At 40.9% G+C, this 18,885-nt stretch overlaps 1 protein-coding gene across 1 annotated transcript in view; it reads left to right on the forward strand.

The window, feature by feature from the left end:
- Positions 1–18,885, forward strand: part of cachd1 (cache domain containing 1) — a 111,732-nt gene that overhangs the window by 86,259 nt on the left and 6,588 nt on the right. The window contains exons 13-26 of the mRNA XM_049588353.1: positions 1,232–1,400; positions 1,544–1,686; positions 2,558–2,739; positions 4,951–5,061; positions 6,712–6,834; positions 7,447–7,546; positions 7,658–7,774; positions 8,688–8,848; positions 9,847–9,933; positions 10,980–11,096; positions 12,044–12,195; positions 12,773–12,934; positions 13,916–13,993; positions 14,166–14,267. Coding sequence (XP_049444310.1) covers positions 1,232–1,400; positions 1,544–1,686; positions 2,558–2,739; positions 4,951–5,061; positions 6,712–6,834; positions 7,447–7,546; positions 7,658–7,774; positions 8,688–8,848; positions 9,847–9,933; positions 10,980–11,096; positions 12,044–12,195; positions 12,773–12,934; positions 13,916–13,993; positions 14,166–14,267 — 1,804 coding nt within the window. The remainder of the gene's footprint in view (positions 1–1,231; positions 1,401–1,543; positions 1,687–2,557; positions 2,740–4,950; positions 5,062–6,711; positions 6,835–7,446; positions 7,547–7,657; positions 7,775–8,687; positions 8,849–9,846; positions 9,934–10,979; positions 11,097–12,043; positions 12,196–12,772; positions 12,935–13,915; positions 13,994–14,165; positions 14,268–18,885) is intronic.

Raw genomic sequence — 18,885 nt, forward strand, 5'->3', positions numbered from 1 at the left:
AATTTATCTCTCCTGGAAGAAGCGTGCGGCCCATGAAATATTGGCTGTGAAGACTGACACTAAACACTGAAAAAGAGCTGATAGGGATGGGGAGTGTGTGTGATGTCACCGTCTCTCTGGCATTTAGTTTGTACAAAGTATGTAGGAGTGGAGTGAGTAAATTGCATCAGCTGCCAGTGTTTTATTCACAAAATCATACTTGGAACTAAAAGTAAATGTGTTGTACATTAGTTTTAAGGGTTCACCTGCCGAAAAAGGTACAGTAGGTAAATCCCTCTTTAAAATCTATGCGTCCATTCTTTGTCTTTCTCGTCCCCACTTCCTCTGTAGCATTGTCTGGCTTAAATTTATCTGAATTAATAAGCACCTCTATACCTATAAGAGTATTCTATATTTTTGTGCCTCCATCGGAACAGTCGTGGCCAGAGGCATTATGTTTTCAAGTTGTCCATCTGTGCGTCTGTCCCGTTCTTGTAACCATGATATCTCAAGAACACCTTACAGGAATTTCATCAAATTTGGCACCAATGGTCACCTGAAATCAACAATGAACTGATGAGAATTAATTGCTCAAAGGCCAAGGTCAAGGTCATTCTTTTGAATGCAATATCTCAAGAACTCAGTGAGGGAATTTCTTCAAGTTTGGCACAAACGTCTACTTGGACTTAGCGATGAATCAATTAGACTCTGGTGGTCAAAGGTCACTGTGACCTTGCGTTTGTCCCATTCTCACAAATGCAATAACTCAAGAAATCCTTTAGGGAGTTTCCCTAAATTTGGCACAAATATCCACCTGGACGCAGTAATGAACCGATTAGATTTTGGTGGTCAGTGGTCAAATTTCAAGGTCACTGTGACCTCACAAAACTGAATTCAAGAATTCATACATTAATTCTGACAACAAGAACACATCACTTTCAAGTTGGTCCCACAAACGCTGTCTTGCTGCCAGGACTACTCCATTACACCAAATAAGTAATAATTACACTGCAGAGCCCAACTGCTCAGGATGTTATTTTGTCTTAAAAAGTACCAATTAAGTTTTTTGTCTTAGGCTGAAGAAGGATGAACAGACTTAGGATTAAATATCGCTAACAGGCTTGTAAAATCTGAAATTATCTAGATATGGACGAACATTATTGGTTTGATCTTTTCATGGGATGTGTTGACAGTAACACAAACACTGAGTAACATCAGCCTTCATCCTCCTCTCCTGCCTTTTATCCTCTAGGTTCAGGACACGTCATTCATCCTGTGCATCGTGTACGTGCAGCCGGAGATCCCGGTGAAGCATTTGAAGAACCTGAACACCGCTCCGAGCTCCAAACTACTGTACCATCGTTTAGACCTGCTGGGTCAGCCCAGCTCCTGCCTGCACTTCAAACAGCTTGCCACAGTCGGTAAGAAAACAGCACCGGACTCGTATATAATCACTTGGAATAATGAATGAGTCTCCAAACTTTATTTTTATCCATAGTCAGCTCTAAAGAATTGATCAGCATCTCACACTGTCCCCTTTTCCCCTCTTCTGTCTCTTTCCCAGAGTCTCCCACTGTGATGTTGGCAGCTGGTAGTTTCTCCTCTCCCTACGAGCACCTCAGCCAGCCAGAGACAAAGCGCATGGTGGAGCACTACACTGCCTACCTGAGTGATAACACCAGGCTCATAGCCAACCCTGGCCTCAAGGTAAACAAGCATGGGACCAGCCTGTGGGCGCATACAGGGTTAATGTTGTTTACCTGACAAACACATGGCACATAGCCAGCCCTGCAGTCAGGTTACACTACACACATATTCATATTCTTCTGTAAGTATGTACAAACACACTTACACACAATTAATGAGTCCCAGGATAGTTGGTGTTTTGAAGTACCTTTAAATGCAACTTTTGATTCTGTATCGTACAACATCTGGCTGCTTACATTACAGCTAAAATCCACACAGTGTAAATGAAGCTCTGCATCTTTAAGAAGGGGGACAAGCCCCCACGTGGTTTTGGCAGCCCGTGTGCATTCCTGTCCTGGGGGGAGTAGGGGGTTAGAGTTTGAACTCTAAGCCCCAGTCCCAGCTCTGATTCCCAGGCTAGTCTTAAAGGCCCCCTCCGGTGACCTCATCACCCCTTTCAAACTCAGAAGCCTCTCTGAAAATGGTGCTGGGATGTAATTTTCAGGGTGTTTTTCAGGGCTTTATGGCTAATCGAGCCCCTTTTATTCCTAAATACTGGTGTTCTGAGCCGTGTGATTTTGTGATTATACTTTCCTTTAAAAAAGATATGTATCACCATCTTGAGCAGCAGTACAGTAGAATAATGTCAAGTTCAGGTGTGTTTGAATTGGCAGGAGCTACTTTTTATTTCTGTTTTGTTTGTGGGTAGACCGGAGGCCAACTTGCCAAAAGTTTTGGCCAACTTACATTTCAGGCAAACCCCAGATTAAGACTCCCACTTTTCTGCCTCTTCCTCACCACTTTTCTCCTCCTTCCTTCTCTCTTCTTCCACCCTCACCGTCCCTCTCCTCTCTTTGTCTCCCTCCATCCTGTCATCCTTTCTCCTCTGCAGTCCTCTGTCAGGAACGAGGTTATGGCGACCAGTCACGTCACGGATGAGTGGATGACACTAATGGAAATGAGTAGCCTCAACTGCTACATTGTGCGCCGTTACATAGCAACGCCCAGTGGGGTGCTCCGGATTTACCCAGGATCACTGATGGACAAAGCCTTCGACCCGACCCGCAGACAATGGTGAGGCTTACTTTGGAGGGTGTGAAGGGGGTGAAGAAGTGTGTGTGTGTGTGTGTGTGTGTGTGTTTCTGTGTCTGTGTGTGGATATGAGTGCGTGTGTTTTAGGGGAGTGAAAGTAGATATGAGACTGGCTGGATAGGTAGGAGTTAAAGGGGTATGTGTGCAAACTGCCGGCACATGTTTGTGGTTAAATGGTCACCGGCCATTACTGAGCTGAGTGAGGTTCAGAGTTTCTCACTGAACTGCTGAATTGTAATGAGCTGACAAAAATCCAACAGAGTATAAGACAAAGCATGTTTTTCCTCACTTGGATGTTTGACTTAAAGTAAGTTTAAAAAGTTTCCAGTTGTGTAATATTATTCTGGAAAGTTTTGTGTAGTTAGGATGATTATCAGCACATTGTATAGAGCTCTATCACTGATTACATTTACACTCTCACATTTACACTCCAGCCTGTGGAATGTGTCCACCCAGCTTTAGTGGTTTTTCAACCTTTTTGGCCTACTTGACTGAAACAACTGCATACAGAGAGGGATCAACCAAATAACTTATGCACACAAATATGGCAGTAGAAGAATAGAATGATAAAAGAAAAGAAACTTCAACAATTGAATGTAAACTTTGTAAAGCTTACATGTGTTGTAGCAGTTTTTTGTTAGCGTTGTGTTGTTCGCGAACGAATCGTTCAAAAGAACAAATCTGTTGAGTGAACTGAACTGAATCACTTCCGGAACTGATTCGTTTATTGCTCAGTTCAGTTGAGCTCAGCGGCGAGCGTGCAGGCCAGGAGTGGAACTGCTGATTCGGTCCGTGTGAATGATGAATCACTCGCGAGTCGTGAGGCAGCCAGGGTGCAGGGAGGGACTGCCTACCGCGTGACGAATCACTCGGTGAACAAATCACTCGGTGAATGACCCCGATCCCTGAGTGTTTCAAATCATCTCACACTTTTATAGGGACTGTTTTCTCCAAGCTAACAGCTGATGTAGCCAGGAGTCAAGCCATATGAACACTATCACACACCTCCCCATTGTTTTAACAGACTTAGTTTCCAGACTGACAAACTTAAAATGTTAGGCTGGGACTCACCAGTGCAGGGCAGACACAGCAGCAGCTCAGCCGTGTATTAGTTCAGAGAGTCGGACTATGCAGTACTCAGTCAGGGCTCCTCCCGCCAAGCACTGAACGATTCAGTGAACGAATCTTGTGAACGAATCTTTTTAATGAACTGATTCTAGTGATTCAGTAACATCTAAAGAACTGCTTTGCCCCTCACTACTTTCTGTTGGTATGTTCAGCCATGGAAGAAGTGTCCACTTTGACAAAAATAATCAGATCGAAAAAGTTTCACTGAAATAAAACGTCTTAAAGTAACAATTACAGGTAAAACTAAGACTAAGAATTGTAATGCCATATATGTCCTACTGCACTGAATTTTGGGGAAATGCAGACAAAACAAATATAGATCCTACAACTTTAGAAAAGAGCCCTTAGAATATTGCATAAAGCAGGTTATCGTGAATTTACTAATCAACTGTTTATAGCATCCCACACCTTCAAAAATTTTGTATTTAAAAACATTGGAAATGCTTTTTCAAGTTGTCAACAAAAACCTTCCTGGCTGTTTTAAAAGTTCTTTTTTTAAATTAAGAAAAGGCCATTATAATTTAAGAGGGTTGTTTATTTATGAAACATGTAAATTGAGAGCCAATGTAAATTACAGATGTGTTTCAAGTATGCAATGGACTCGATGCTGATTTGAAATTATGTAGCTCTGTTGCGTTTTAACAAAGCCTCAAAATATAAAATGAATACGGATTATAATGTAAAATGATCAGCTGAAATAAAAATTATTCATTCATTCAATTTATTTTTTAATGAATGTTGTTTATTGATTTTTTTTTTTTTTTTACACACAAACTGACAGCATATATGAAATAAGTATTAAAGTACTTGTGAATGACACTGTAATGAGACTAAGAATGTCTGTCATATTCAGTAAATCCAACAATCCAGTCACTCAGAGTAAAGTAACTGAGTATAGATATGATCATCAACAAATTGTGACAGTTGTTTTGTACGCAGTCAAGACCTAAAATGCTCTTCTCAATGTCCAGTACACATTCAAGTACTATCTGGTTGGATCAAACCTTTAAAAGTATCTTTAAAGATATCTCAAATAACTCTCTGCATGTGTGATGTGTTGTGTAGGTACCAGCATGCTGTGGCTAACCCTGGCCTCATCACCTTCACGGGGCCGTACCTGGATGTGGGTGGTGCGGGCTACGTCGTCACCATCAGCCACACCATCCATGCCTCCAGGTAAGAAGAGGAAGGTGTATTTTTTACCACAATTAACCCCTCTGCAATCTCATGTTTGAGTGCACCAGAGGAAATCAAGTCCTACAAGTCAAGGTTTTTTCTGAATAAGTATTTGTTGGATAAACTCACTCATTTAAAGTAAGACTACTAAACTGCTAAGTTGAAAGGTTGTTTGCTGTTAGAGACTTTCTGGCTCTGGTATGGATGGTAGCTTATAGTGGCTAATGCTAGCAAACTTATGACTCCCTTCTATTTGTGCTGCTGTTGCACACTGTTTAACAAGCCACATATTTATGTTTCAGTGGTTTTATGTGAAAAGTAAAACAAGAAGTGAGACAGGAGAATCTTGGGAAATGAAGGAACAATTTATGTGTCATTATCTTGTGTTTCATTGTTTACCTGTCCATCCCACAACTTCACGGTTCAAGTTCACGTTCCCCGCTCTCACCCACCCACTGTACACTACCTGGTCTTTACCGAACAGCAGACACACACAGTTAGACTCAAGCTGGTGAGCATAGTGGGACATTTAGCAGCTAAAAAGTCAGATATTCCCCTCATGAGTTGATAGAGACCAAAAACCAAGCTAAAAGAGAATGAATGTTAAACATATAGTCTCAACAAGTTGCCATGGCAACTTAAAAGGTGATCCTATGTCAGTGTCTTTTTCACAGCTTGTTTCCGCTGCCCCCAATTGGCCAAAAAAAAAATAGTTTTTGCAGGTGATGGACTAATTTGTGTGATTTGTTTTTTACACCTTGTGAAATAAACGATCAGGTCTGTTTATTAGGTATCGCTCATCAACAGGTTCGCTGTTGTTATGAGCCAAGACAAAATTGTGGGCTGTTAGGAGCTCAGCCCGGAAGAGCACACTGTTTCCTCAAGACAAAATATCATTGACCATTTTTCCCTTAGGGCTGTGTAATGAGGGGCAGAATATCTGAGTCAAATGGTCTGGATCCAGCCACATTTATCTCAAGCATCTGCTCTTCCAAGATGCCCTTGAGCAAGCCACTGTATTCCATCTATCTCCTTGAGCTCTGATGTGAAGATGTGCAGTATTACACTTTGTACCTCAGCCAGTTTTTATAGAAATTCTAGCAGAATGTTTTGAACGCAGCCTCTTTGAGTTAAAGCCTGTAACTGTAGCTGAGATTACAGTGTTTATGTTTCTAGTTCCGTGAGCTTAAAACCCAACGTAGCACCACAACACTGCTCACAGTGGCACAATAGGAACTGTTTACCATGGTCCATGCAAATGTACACATAAACATCCAATATTTGTGTGTGTGTGTGTGTGTGTGTGTGTGTGTGTGTGCGTGCGATAAGCAGGATTAGAGTGTTGATGACCGGCTCAGTGAGCATAACATTGCTCAGGCTGTATTCTGCCTAAACACAGATTTAAAGAGGGTGTGTGTGTGTGTATGTGTGTGATCTATTTAGTGTTTAATGGGGATTTTTTTTGTGGCTGTTGTGGGTAAACATTTATGTTATTATAGAGGTCTGTAGAGTAAGTGACAATTACTTCTGTCATTGTACAGATTAACACACAATCGCAGCAAACAACTGAACAGAAAGGTTTTTCTTCATTAAAGAGAGAATCCTTTATGATGCATTTCTGTCGCATTCTCCGTCTCCTCCTCTCTCCAGCTCTCAGATGGCCCCTGGTTACGCAATTGCAGTGATGGGTATAGACTTCACCCTGCGCTACTTCTATAAGGTCCTGCTAGACCTGCTGCCCATTTGCAACCAGGACAAAGGCAACAAGATCAGGTAGGAAAGAGGATGGATTGTTTCTATCTTCTCACTTCTTCTACAAATCATTCCTTTCTTTATTTCCTTTTTTGTCTTTTCCGCTGAATGTCTGTAGACAGTGGCTAAATTTCTGTTTTTACTGAGCAAGAATGAAATTTGCTGAGAGATGGGAAGAAAAAAGAAAGGGAGGGGAGAAGAGATAAGCTGATTATCACGGCATTCCTGCTGGAGATGTGGCATTGCTGTTGTCTCAGTCCGACATACTTTCTCCAGCTTTTATGTCTCCCCTTTTTGTTTTTCTCTTCATCCTTTTTCTTGCACCCCCTCTTCTTCTCCCCTTTTTCTCTTCACTTCCTTCATGCTCTCTCTGTTGGTGTTCAAGAGCCATATAAAACAGGATTAGCTCAAAGGGGGTGTGGGGCAGAGGGGAGCAGTATTTGGCAGAGTGTTTGAGGAATGGAGGGAAGTAGAAAGGAGCAATATTTTGCAGGTTGAATTAAGCACTTGGGGTGGAAAGGGATCTGAAAAAGCAGGACTGGTATGACTAATTAAAATTATGTATATTCCTTAAATTGATCCCCTCTGTCACTGTGTCTGCAGTCTACATATATTTGTGTGTGTACATTGTAGGTGCTTCATAATGGAGGACAGAGGGTACCTGGTTGCTCACCCCACCCTCATTGACCCCAAAGGTCACGCCCCTGCAGAGCAACAGCACATCACACACAAGGTAAAGGACCGGGGACTAATATACAAATGCAAAACTACCCTCTAATAATCCTCTTTTCACGTTTGTTCATCCTTTATTCCTCATTTTGTCATCGTGCCTTTTTGATCGTAGGAGCCGCTGGTGGCCAACGACATCCTGAACCACCCCAACTTTGTCAAGAAGAACCTGTGTAACAGCTTCAGCGATCGCACGGTGCAGCGCTTCTACAAGTTCAACACCAGCATTATGGTAAGCAAAGGACACATGAGATGTTCTCAAGATGTATGGATGACTGCACAGGAGCACAGAATGACAGACACAAGGCCTTTCTAATCAGTGTGAATATGTGATAGTATAATACTGCTCTCTTGTGGTGATCCCTGGTGTTGCAACCTATAATTATTTCTTTATACTATAACTCTATTAAAATCAATGTGTTTTGTGTAGTTAAAGACTCTGATGGAATATTATTCCAGTTTAAGGTCTACAGCTTTAAAGTTATTTATTTATTTATTTATTTATTTATTTATTTTAACATGTCATACCGTTTAATTTATGCCCAATTTTAGATTAACAAGGAGCAGATTGAGCATTATATCACTAATTAAAATCTAAATTTGTCCAAATACCTCATGTTCATTACTAGTTTATTTACTTGTGTCTGGTAATTATTTTTTCCCCAACTTATTCAACTTAAACACACAAGTAAAGAAAAAAAACAAATACATTTAAGAAAATAAACTATAAGATGCCATTATTTGTGAAGCTGTGACCAACTCTTCTCTTGATTTATACTATTAAAATGAAAAAAAAAAAAAGTATATTATATGTACCCAAAAGTCCCAGCAAAAATTCACACATTCACACACTGGTGTTCATAATTTAATTTTGTATTTGTTCATCATCTTATTTTTAAAGATACATATTTTAAATCTATTAAATTTATTACACATTTTCGATTCCTTTTCACAACTGTTCCCACAAAGTAGCTTCTTTGACTGTTACACATCTTTGTTTTGTATTTGTTCCTATATTTATTCCTGTTGTTATGGGTAATTGTAAAGAGGCCTAACCTCTTGCTTTTATTTTGCTTGCCTTGGGGGGGGGATCGAATATAAAGGTTTTAAAAAACATTTCTTGTCTTGTCCTGTGTTTCTCCTAGGGGGACCTGACCAACCTTGTCCATGGTAGCCATTGTTCCAAGTACCGTCTGACCCGAATCCCCGGCACCAACGCCTTTGCTGGTATCGTCAACGAGACATGTGACTCTCTGGCATTCTGCGCCTGCAGCACCGTGGACCGGCTCTGTCTCAACTGCCACAGGTCTCTCCTTCACCCACATGCCTGTTTACATATTATGATGCTGACTTGTTGTAGAATAGATTTGATGGTTTGCATGTTTGCTCAACAAGATCACAAGACAAACTTCTGGGGCCATGTTACAAACCTTCCTAGAATACGCTCAAAGAGCTCCTAGCTTAGCCTAAAAAAATTTAGTAGGGAGTCCCAGTTTAGGAGTAATCTAGGAAAGTTCTCAGAGCAGCTCTGAGCAAAGAAGGGACGGGAACTTTTACATTAGTAAGGAAGTGTGGTTGACCCCATTGCTAGGTGTGATGTTTGCTTTTAACAGATGTGATTGGTTGTCACAGACGCACCCTTTTGTGAGCCTGCAAGGTGTGGACACCCAGTGGAAATGAAATGAACTGCATTACAATATGAGACTGAAAGTATTGTTTGTGTGACCCCTCTGCTGATGAAAGGTTGCAAAGGACTCTAGTCATCCTTGCTGCACTGTTGCCTTTTTCCAGTTTTCCAAATAACTTAGTGTTGTGATCATTTTGTTTTTGGCGTTACAGTGTTATTGTGTCGGGTGGGAAGTGTGTGCATATCCCTAATGACCTAATCTGCAGTGTGTCATTCACTCAGTGTCATCCAGTGTTTGGAGACTATTACTCCTATCTCTTTGTGTTTCCACCATTTGTTCATCTGCACCCTAGGAGGTCTCATAAGGGCTGGGATGTTCTTTGAATAACTTTTATCTTTACAAGGACATAGTCTTAACTATAAGAGGAAATTCTTAGAAAATGTCATAATTCTAAGAATTTTCTTTGACGTTCTTCAATAGCAGCAACTCTTTGTGAATATAACCACATGAGTTTAGTGAAGATCCACATTTGATGGTGTAATGCTGCAGCCAATCACATCAGACAGAAGCTTAGCTAATGAAATATTACATATGTGGACGTGTAAAAACAACCAAAATGACCATAATACAAATTAAATGGAGCTTTCTCACTGAGCACTATTGGTGTGTTTTTCAGAATGGAGCAGAATGAATGTGAGTGTCCATGTGAGTGCCCCCTGGAGGTCAATGAGTGTACCGGCAACCTCACCAATGCTGAAAATAGGTAAGTGCAAGACATGCCTGAGCCACATATTAAAACATTATTATTATTATTATTATTATTATTAGGCTATGTACCTAATATTCAGGTGAAAACCACAGACATGCCCTGTTAATATTTTTGTCATTTCACTTGGATAGTGAGGATTTTGGTCATGAATGCTAAGAGTTAGCATGCTAAGGCCAGAGTGAATAGTAAATCATGCCAATGCAATCATGTCAAATCAAATTTATTTATAAAGCATGTTTAAAAACAGCCAGAGTTGACCAAAGTGCTGTACGTTAAAATAAAAGAAGTACAAGAACATAACATGGTAACAGCAAAACATAAGAGAAGTAACATAACAAATCCAAAAGCATGCACAAGTAAAAGAGTAAAAATAAAGTAAAATAAAGCACAGAATAGTAAGATCTGAAAATAAAATAAGAAAGAGTGATATCTCTCAGATATACATTTTTACTTGCTGTCAGTAGCACATTTGCCAAATTCATTTGTTTCCTGCGTAATACTGGTGTCTTTCACACTCCTGTCGTATACATATAAGGCGCTCTGTAAACGTTTGTGGGTGTTTCCTCACTTCTTTTCTCTCCCGTCCTTTCAGTCCTCGTCCTCCCTCCCTCTTGTTTCACCCGTCTCCTTTCATCAACCATCAGCTGCCTTTGACAGCGCGTCAATGTTTCAAATGCCAATTCCTCCTTTATTTCAGGAAGACATGCAATTATCTTTTCTTTTCTTTCTTTCTTTTTTTTTTTTTTATTTTACTGCTGTCAGATTTTTCCTGTGTTTTGTGTCAAGCCGCATTGATGTTTGTCCTTTTAAAGCTGCTTTGCATAAATTGACACACTGAAGACTTTGAGGGCTCCTGCTTTGATTTCTTTACGTGTCAGATTTACTGCGCAGTGACTGGTTTTTTTTTCTTTTTTTTTTTTTTTCTTTTAAGTGTAATCATGCTTCATTCTAGGATTTGGATGGATGTTATCAGCTCGGTGTTTGTATTCTGACCAAGAATGTGCGCTGACTGCACCTGCACCTGTCTTTATGTTGTTCAGGAACCCTAGCTGTGAGGTGCATCAGGAGCCTGTCAGTCTGAATGTGATTGATCCCAGTCTGCATGACACCCTGCCCCAGTGTATCAACACCCGCTGCAGCCAGAGATACACCAGCAGGTATGCACACTGAACTACACACATTCACAGTGCACCTTCACAGGTATAATGAAGAAACCAGTGTATGAATGAAGTTCATACAAACACAGTGTTACAGGGCCATATACCATTAGACACATATCACATGAAACACATGACTCAATAAATGTATATGTTTTTGCTAAACATCAGCAGCACAGTGACACCCAGTGGTAATAAGTGGGAAGTATGAAGTGTCTGTTTCAGGTCACTAATGAATCAACTCACTTTCAAATTATTTCATCATAGGTAGTGCATATTTACCCCAAAAACATGACACCATGTATGGTACAGTTAATCTACTGTAATGCACTGTTATGAAATCATAAGAAATCAATTGCTTTCTGTATACTGCTGAGCTTCTCTGCTCCTACTCCCAAGTCCCGACCACTTAGATCCTCCAAAAAATATCTTTTAACTGTCCCACAATGGAGGTTGGTGGGTAAGGGAGAGCGTGCATTTGCGGTACCTGCTCCAGAGCTTTGGAATAGCCTTTTGCTGTCAATCAAATCCTCCCCCTCCATTGTCTCTTATCATCTTAAAACGTACATGTTTTCAATGGCATTTGATTGTTCGTAGTGGTTTTGATATTTTACTATTTTATAATCTTTTCAATGTATGCAGTTGTTCTTAGCAGTGTTATTCTGTTTTCTATTTGTGTACATTTTATATTGCTTTATATTTGTGTGTCGTTCTTTTATTTTGTACAGCACTCAGCTTATGGATGTTTTTAAATGTGCTATATAAGTAAACTTGATTTGATTTTGATCTAACATCACAGGCTTCTGCCCGTATACATTTGACAGAAAATGATCCCTTTTGTCTCCAAAAGATTATTTACCATTTGGCACATTTCTAAAAGAAAGTTCTTAAGTGTTTGCCCTTCAAGAATCATATTTTCAATCTCCATATTCTGCGCCCTGCTTCAGTGACTGTTTCGGCGTGCTGGACTGTGAGTGGTGCATGGTGGACAGTGATGGTAAGACCCATCTCGACAAGCCGTACTGTGCCCTGCAGAAAGAGTGTTTTGGGGGCATCGTCGGGGCCAAGAGTCCCTATGCAGATGGCCTGGGACTACTAGGTGAGTGAAATGTGGATATAACTCAAGATCTACATAGATGCTCACTCTAAAGACGCAACTAGCTTTTTTATTTCTTTGTCAGTTAAGGTGCAAAGTAGCTTTGCGGAGGCTGGTTCTAATGTTAAGAGATATGTATCCTAAAAGTGCACATTGTTAGCAAGCAGAGTAAAGAAATAAACAAGCGGCAACAAAAGAGAAAAAAGTGCAATTATTTCCAAGGTCTTTGTGACAGCAGAATATCTCAGCTCATGGATAACCAATATTCCTGATTTATTTAAAACTTTTCTTTTGGCTGGTTATTTTTCTTTGGTTCTGTTATCAGTTTTCAAAATGAGAAATGGCCGTCTGCCTGCAGTTGAATAATTTTTTCTGTGGTATTTCACACTGATGACAGAATAGAAGCGAAGTAGAAAATGTCTCAGCGTGGCAGCGTGAGTGAGGATCTGAGCCAGAGCTGTTTGATATTGGCTTGTTGTATTTTCACTTCTTCAGCCATCTGAAGTCCTTTTTAATTTCTTTAAACAACCTTCTGCCTACCCCTTCATCTCCTTTCTTTTTTTTGCTCTTTCTTCCGCAGATGAGGAGGTGGCATCTCTGAATATGATCAAGAGCGCCCCTGTGGGTCCAGTCGCCGGGGGCATTATGGGGTGCATCATGGTGTTGGTGCTGGCTGTGTATGCGTACAGGCACCAGATCCACAGGCGCTCACACCAGCACATGTCACCGCTGGCAGCGCAGGGTAGGACTTGTGTAGATTCTGTCTCACAAACACACATCTTGGAGCTTTTAAGTAGGTGAAGTTGACACCGAAGTGAAATTTGGGCATTTAACATTCATTTCTGTCAATAATACATCTGGTACCAGGGACCAAATAAACCCACAGCATCACTTTCAGCAGTCGTAGTGGATTTTCTGTATCATATATTCCCACTGGCTGACCCGTAGTGCCCAAAAAACTGCAAGAGCAACAGTAAAAACAAGTGCTTTACAGTCGTTTCTTGTTTTAACCATCACATTTTGTTTATTCACGTCCTGGAATTCCTTTAAATACCAAACAAAGTTTTAAAGCAGCCTGATTAGCAAGCAATGTGACAAGTTGTGCTGGAACCAAACAGCTGACATTAGCATCACACAGCAGCAGCTGCTGTGGTGTGATTTGTGTAATTACTCAGCATTATTGACAAAAACATCAAACGAGATTGCAATCTCATTAAAACTCTTGAGTCCGAGTCACTTTCGGTTTGATGGTTTGGTAAACAACTCGGGATAGATACATGGTGGAGAGTGTGGCTACGTTATCGCACGGCATTAGCCTGAGGAATTGGCTCATAAGTCGCAGCTTATTGTGTGTGTGTGTGTTGGGGGGCAGATTTAGCTTCTTCTGCAGCTGCAGCAGCTTGGACCAACAACACACACACACACACACACACATACACACACACACACACACACAGTCAAAGGCAAGGTTAAAAGTAGCTTGCAGTGCAGCATGTGGAACCCCTCCTTTTTCTTATAAACCTCGCCCTCATGTACACAAACAAGCCTTCATCCTGGGTAATATCTGCATGTACACAGATTATTCTCCCCATACAGCTCCATTTAAACTAACTGTTGACATATAATTCATGCTTGTCATACATTTCATTTAATACTCCAATATCTCAATGGCATCTGTCTCATTTTGGCATTAATCTTGTCCTATACCTCCATGCTGCTCCAGAAATGTCAGTGAGAATGTCCAACCTGGATAATGAAAGAGATGAGAGGGATGAGGACAGCCATGAGGACAGAGGAATCAGTAAGCATTGTTTGATATATCCAGCATTATCTTTAGCACATGCTACGGATAAATGTAAGGTGTAAATACTTCAGATGAAGTATTTAATCATAGTGTTTTTTATTTGACAATGCAGGTATTTGATATTTAAACAGGGCCTGTGTGTTGACCTGTTTGTTCTCCTCACTTTCAGTCAGTAACACTCGATTCATCGCCGCGGTGATTGAGCGGCACACTCACACTCCTGAGCGGAGACGGAGGTACTGGGGCCGCTCTGGGACAGAGAGTGACCACGGTAAGACAAATAACTTATCTCACACCGCATATACATACTGTAGATTAACAGAAGCGGAGTAGCTAACCAAAAAAAAAAAAAAAAAAAAAAAAAGAAGCACAGATTTGACTATGCTCAAAACCACTAGCTGTTTGCGCTGTTTTTTATTGGTCATACAGTACACCAGCACTGATGGAAAGAGGAATTGAGTAGGTTGCATCTGCCAGTAATGCTGTGTCAAAGCGAGACTATTCATAGAATTTGTATTCCTCTGTTGTGGTTTCATGGGGCTCTGTAGGTTGAGAATTGCTGTGACTCATGAGGTTATGAAATCCCTTCAAACCCAACTGAATACACAATAAAACATATGTGATATTGTTTTGTTTTATCCTATTCCAATTTAAATATGTAGATATATTCTCAATGTGTGTGCATCATGTACAGCCCTGTGCTGTCAAATGACAAATAAATTAACCTTACAACTTTGTTACAAGCACGCTGGCCAGGCTGAAGTTGTCGAAGAAGCTGATATTTGGTGACATTTGAGTGCAAACAAGAATCACCAAAAAAATGTTGGCCATTGTTTTGTAGTAAATAGCCTCATAGTCGTTATAGATTAGTTCTGATACAGCTTTAAGGTCCTTTCTGTCCTCTAAAGGTCAAACATTATCATGATCAGCTCTCTCTTCTTGCCACTATGTCCTGGTGTTCTTACACAACAGGAAGTTCAGTTTAAGATAATCTCAGTTCCTGGAAACTTCAGCATTCATTGGTTAGAAAACTGACGCATCCTGCATGAGTTCTGCTGAAATGTTGCCCTTGGTGGCATAAGCACGGCTGTGTAACGGTAAATTCAAAATGGTGATGTCAGTAAAAGGATGTGGGCTCACCTCTCGACACGGCACCCATTTTGGAACAAAGGAAGGAGACAGCTAGGTTTAGTCGTCTAATCAGGAAGCTTTCTGAACATGCTGTGGAGGAGACCCCGGGGCAGACCCAGGAACGCCTTGGGATCCTCCAGGAAAGAGCTGGAAGATGTTGGAAGAACTCTGGGCTACCTTGCCTAACCCTCTGACTCAGGCGTAGAGATACAACAGACCATGAAACGAAGTTTATTTACACTAATTGGAATTTTAATAAGATGTGTTATAGAACATAAAACCATACCAAGATAAAAATGTAGCCACACTATCCAAATTCACATTTAGGGCTTGGGTATCATCATTTTTAAACTGCATGTTACAGCACAGCCTCACATCCACAGTTAGCTCTCAGCTCTTTGGCTGTGGTTCAGCCCCTGGCTTGTTCTTTTCATTATATCACAGCTCTGTACCTTGTTTTCTTTCATCTGCAGCTCTGGGAGAGTTGCTCATGTTTCGCTGTTACCATTTGTAGAACTTGTAAGTCTGACACTCGGTGAGCGTGGATGGACAGTTTTCACCCACATGGGCTCTTACCACCTACATATGGCATCAATCCACTTCCTGGCAATGAGTGTCTCCAATACTTGTTGCATAACTGATGATGACAGAGAGAGAACAAGGATGAATGTGAAGAGGGGAGAGGAGAGTGGGCTAAAGTGAAACAAAGACACGAGTAAGAGCTTGTCAGCTGCGTGTTATGTACAGTATAGCTGTTAAACCTGAGAGGATAAAGAGATGTGAGGGGGGAAAATAGTTTTAATTTGTAAGTGAAATGAGCTCACTGTAGTGTCGTTTTCTCTGTAGTTCACGTCTCCTGCATAACATATTTTGACAATACAGATCAACTTAAAAGAATCCTTAAATATCAGAAGTTTTTTTATATAACATCTGAGGACATCTGAATTCTCCCTGTAAGAGCAGCAAACAGTGATTCACAAGTGCTAATAAAAAGAGCAGTCTACGTAATTGGACAGGAAGGACTATCACATGTTGCGTAACTGAGGATGGGAAAGAAAAAAAACCCTGAAAATGGAGGACAAGTGGAGAGATGTAGATGCAAAAATGATGAAAGGGGGGAAATAAGAGTGAAAAGCGAGGCCAAGAGGACAGGGACAGAGAGGAAGATGAGTTTGAAATAATGGAAGGAGGGGGTGTGAGTCCGTCAGGGGACTAAAGCAAATTCATTACCAAGTTGATGCTTCAAAGTTGCTGCTCTTCTCTGCTCGGTCAAAGGTGCCCTCCTACCACAATCCACTCACTTGTACTGCTGAAGGGTATGATAGAACACACTCACACACACATACACACACACACTCACACACAAACACACACCATGAAGATCACAGCAGGATCAGAGCATTAAATCTGTTAAGTGAGTGACGCACACATACAGAGGGCCGTTTGGCAGAGCTGCAGTATTAGCTTACAGGCAGTGGCAGGACCTACCCATCTAATAATGAATACTGTACATACTGCATATATGCACCAACTGTAATCCACACCCTTACATTATAGAGGTCATGTTTATACTTGCAGCTGCTGTGTACAGTATAATCAATATCTACAGAGAGGATGAGGCAGATATCATTATATTTAAATGTTTTCTTTGTGTGCAGTAAGCATGAAGAATATAATTATCTCCCATCTTCAGGAATCACATGCTTTTAAACCTGTTAGCGAAATAAACCTTATTATGAGAAAATGAAAGAGGAAATAATATTGAAGATAGTAAATGGGACAAATTTTGTATAACATCTGGATTGGGGCACTCTATTACAGATTGTAAAGAAAAAATACATTGTATTGACAAACTAAAGCACTAGTTTGACATTGTGGGACATGCATTCGTGCCAAGAGATGTGAAGATTGATTGGTATTAATCCTTGAAACTAACTCCTGGCTAGAAGGTGAATAAGTGTATTTAAACTGTCAAACAGGTGTATTAGTTAACGTGTCATTCAGTTTGTTGCAGACATACTCTTTCCTATTGTCACTTTTGACCACACCAAGTAAAGTCATGCCACATGTGCAGATTTGCATTTATATTGCCAGTTTAGATGCGCTGTGCCACGCCAAGCTGCAGTGGAGATGGACCTTCTCAGGAGTAGGTCCAAAACCAAACCACCCACCCCCAAGCTGGTGGTAGTGACATCTTGCCGACCGCAGCCAACCCTGACGACCCCTGTTCTCCCCCAAAACAAGCAGTGTGTTGCAAGATTCTACTTACTTCTGTCTAAAGGGAAACCAGAGAGAAGGATGTTTTTAGAAGTACTTTTGTAGCTTCTAACTGAATCTCTGTGGTTTGAATTTTAGTTCTGTTTTTACTTCAGATATCTGCTTTATTTTACTGTTTCACGTTCGCTATCCGCCGTATTAGAAGTTGTGTGAAGTTGCCGCTCGAAAGCTCAACATTTCCTTATTTTGCTGCTTCACAATAAAAGTTTTTACCTAACAAAATAACGGGGGACTTTTATTGTGAAGAATCTATAGGAAATGAAATGTGTTATAACTGAATTAGCGGAACTGTGTTAGCAGCTTCTCTTCAATACAGGCAGGTCTAATAATACGGCAGGGAGGAAGAGTAAAAGCAGAAACAGCCACAGTGAGATGTTGATGAAGAGCTGCAGACAAAGGCTCTTACTGTACCTCTGCAAACAGCTCACCCCCAACAGGTGAATTTCTCTTACCTGCCGTGCTGTGGAAAAACACATGCAGAAAAAAAATAACAGGGGACTTTAGCTGTGGACCAGCCCACTGCTTTTAAATGTAATAACTCAAGACCAGCCGTCATCAGTTAAAGACACACCTTTTGTAGCCCTGTTGTAAGGAAATGCAAATCCCTGCTGTGCTGGGCTGACAGGCCAAGCCAAGCCAAGCCAAGCCAAGCCAGCCCACGACTGTCGAAAAGGGGTATATTATAGATCCTTAAAAACAAATTGACATTATATTGACAAGTTAAAGCACTAATATGACATTTTGATACATGTATCTTGATGAGAGTCAGATGTGAAGACTGATGGGTACTGATCTTTAACTCGAAGTCTTGCTGAGAAGGCGAATAAGTGTAAAGGGAAATCCAGGTGTATTAGTCAACATGTCATCCACTTTGTTGCAGACTTAATTGTTGTCTTTTAACTTGTCAGGAAAGAAAGACTTGTCTCGTCTAAAATGACATGGTAGTTTACCCCGTCTCTCCACATCTGTTGACATTAGGAGGGATTTGCTTTCCTCACCTGGTGCAGCTTAAAATTGTCTGCAGCACACAGTTAGCTGTAGGCCTGCCTGAAACTCTGGCTCTTGCTTTGGGGAAAAGAGGGATAAAGCGAGCTGAAGTTGGCATCTTCCGTGTCTGGAACTTCTTTGAAGTCTCCATCCCTCCCTTTCCTTTAATCCCTCCCTTCCTCTCTCCTCCTCTCTGCTCCCGTCCTCGTCGCTCCCTCTGCTCATTCTTCTGTCTCTCCTCTTCTTTGTCAGCTTTCTTTCGTTTGGTATCAAAGCCCAGCTAATCTTCTCAGAATCAGGGAGGAGGATTTCTGAGCAAACTTCTCATTTTGACTCCAGTGCAGGATTTTAGGACTCATCATTGAGGCAGGACAGGACATTTACTTTGTTAACATCAGGCCTCATTGTAGGACATACACTACCCTCTGGTATATTACACTATATCACCTGACACTGACCGCTTAACATGACAGGGACAAAATGAGGAAAGCAAA

This window comes from Epinephelus fuscoguttatus, linkage group LG10, assembly GCF_011397635.1.
Source record: "Epinephelus fuscoguttatus linkage group LG10, E.fuscoguttatus.final_Chr_v1".
NCBI classification, from domain to species: domain Eukaryota; kingdom Metazoa; phylum Chordata; class Actinopteri; order Perciformes; family Serranidae; genus Epinephelus; species Epinephelus fuscoguttatus.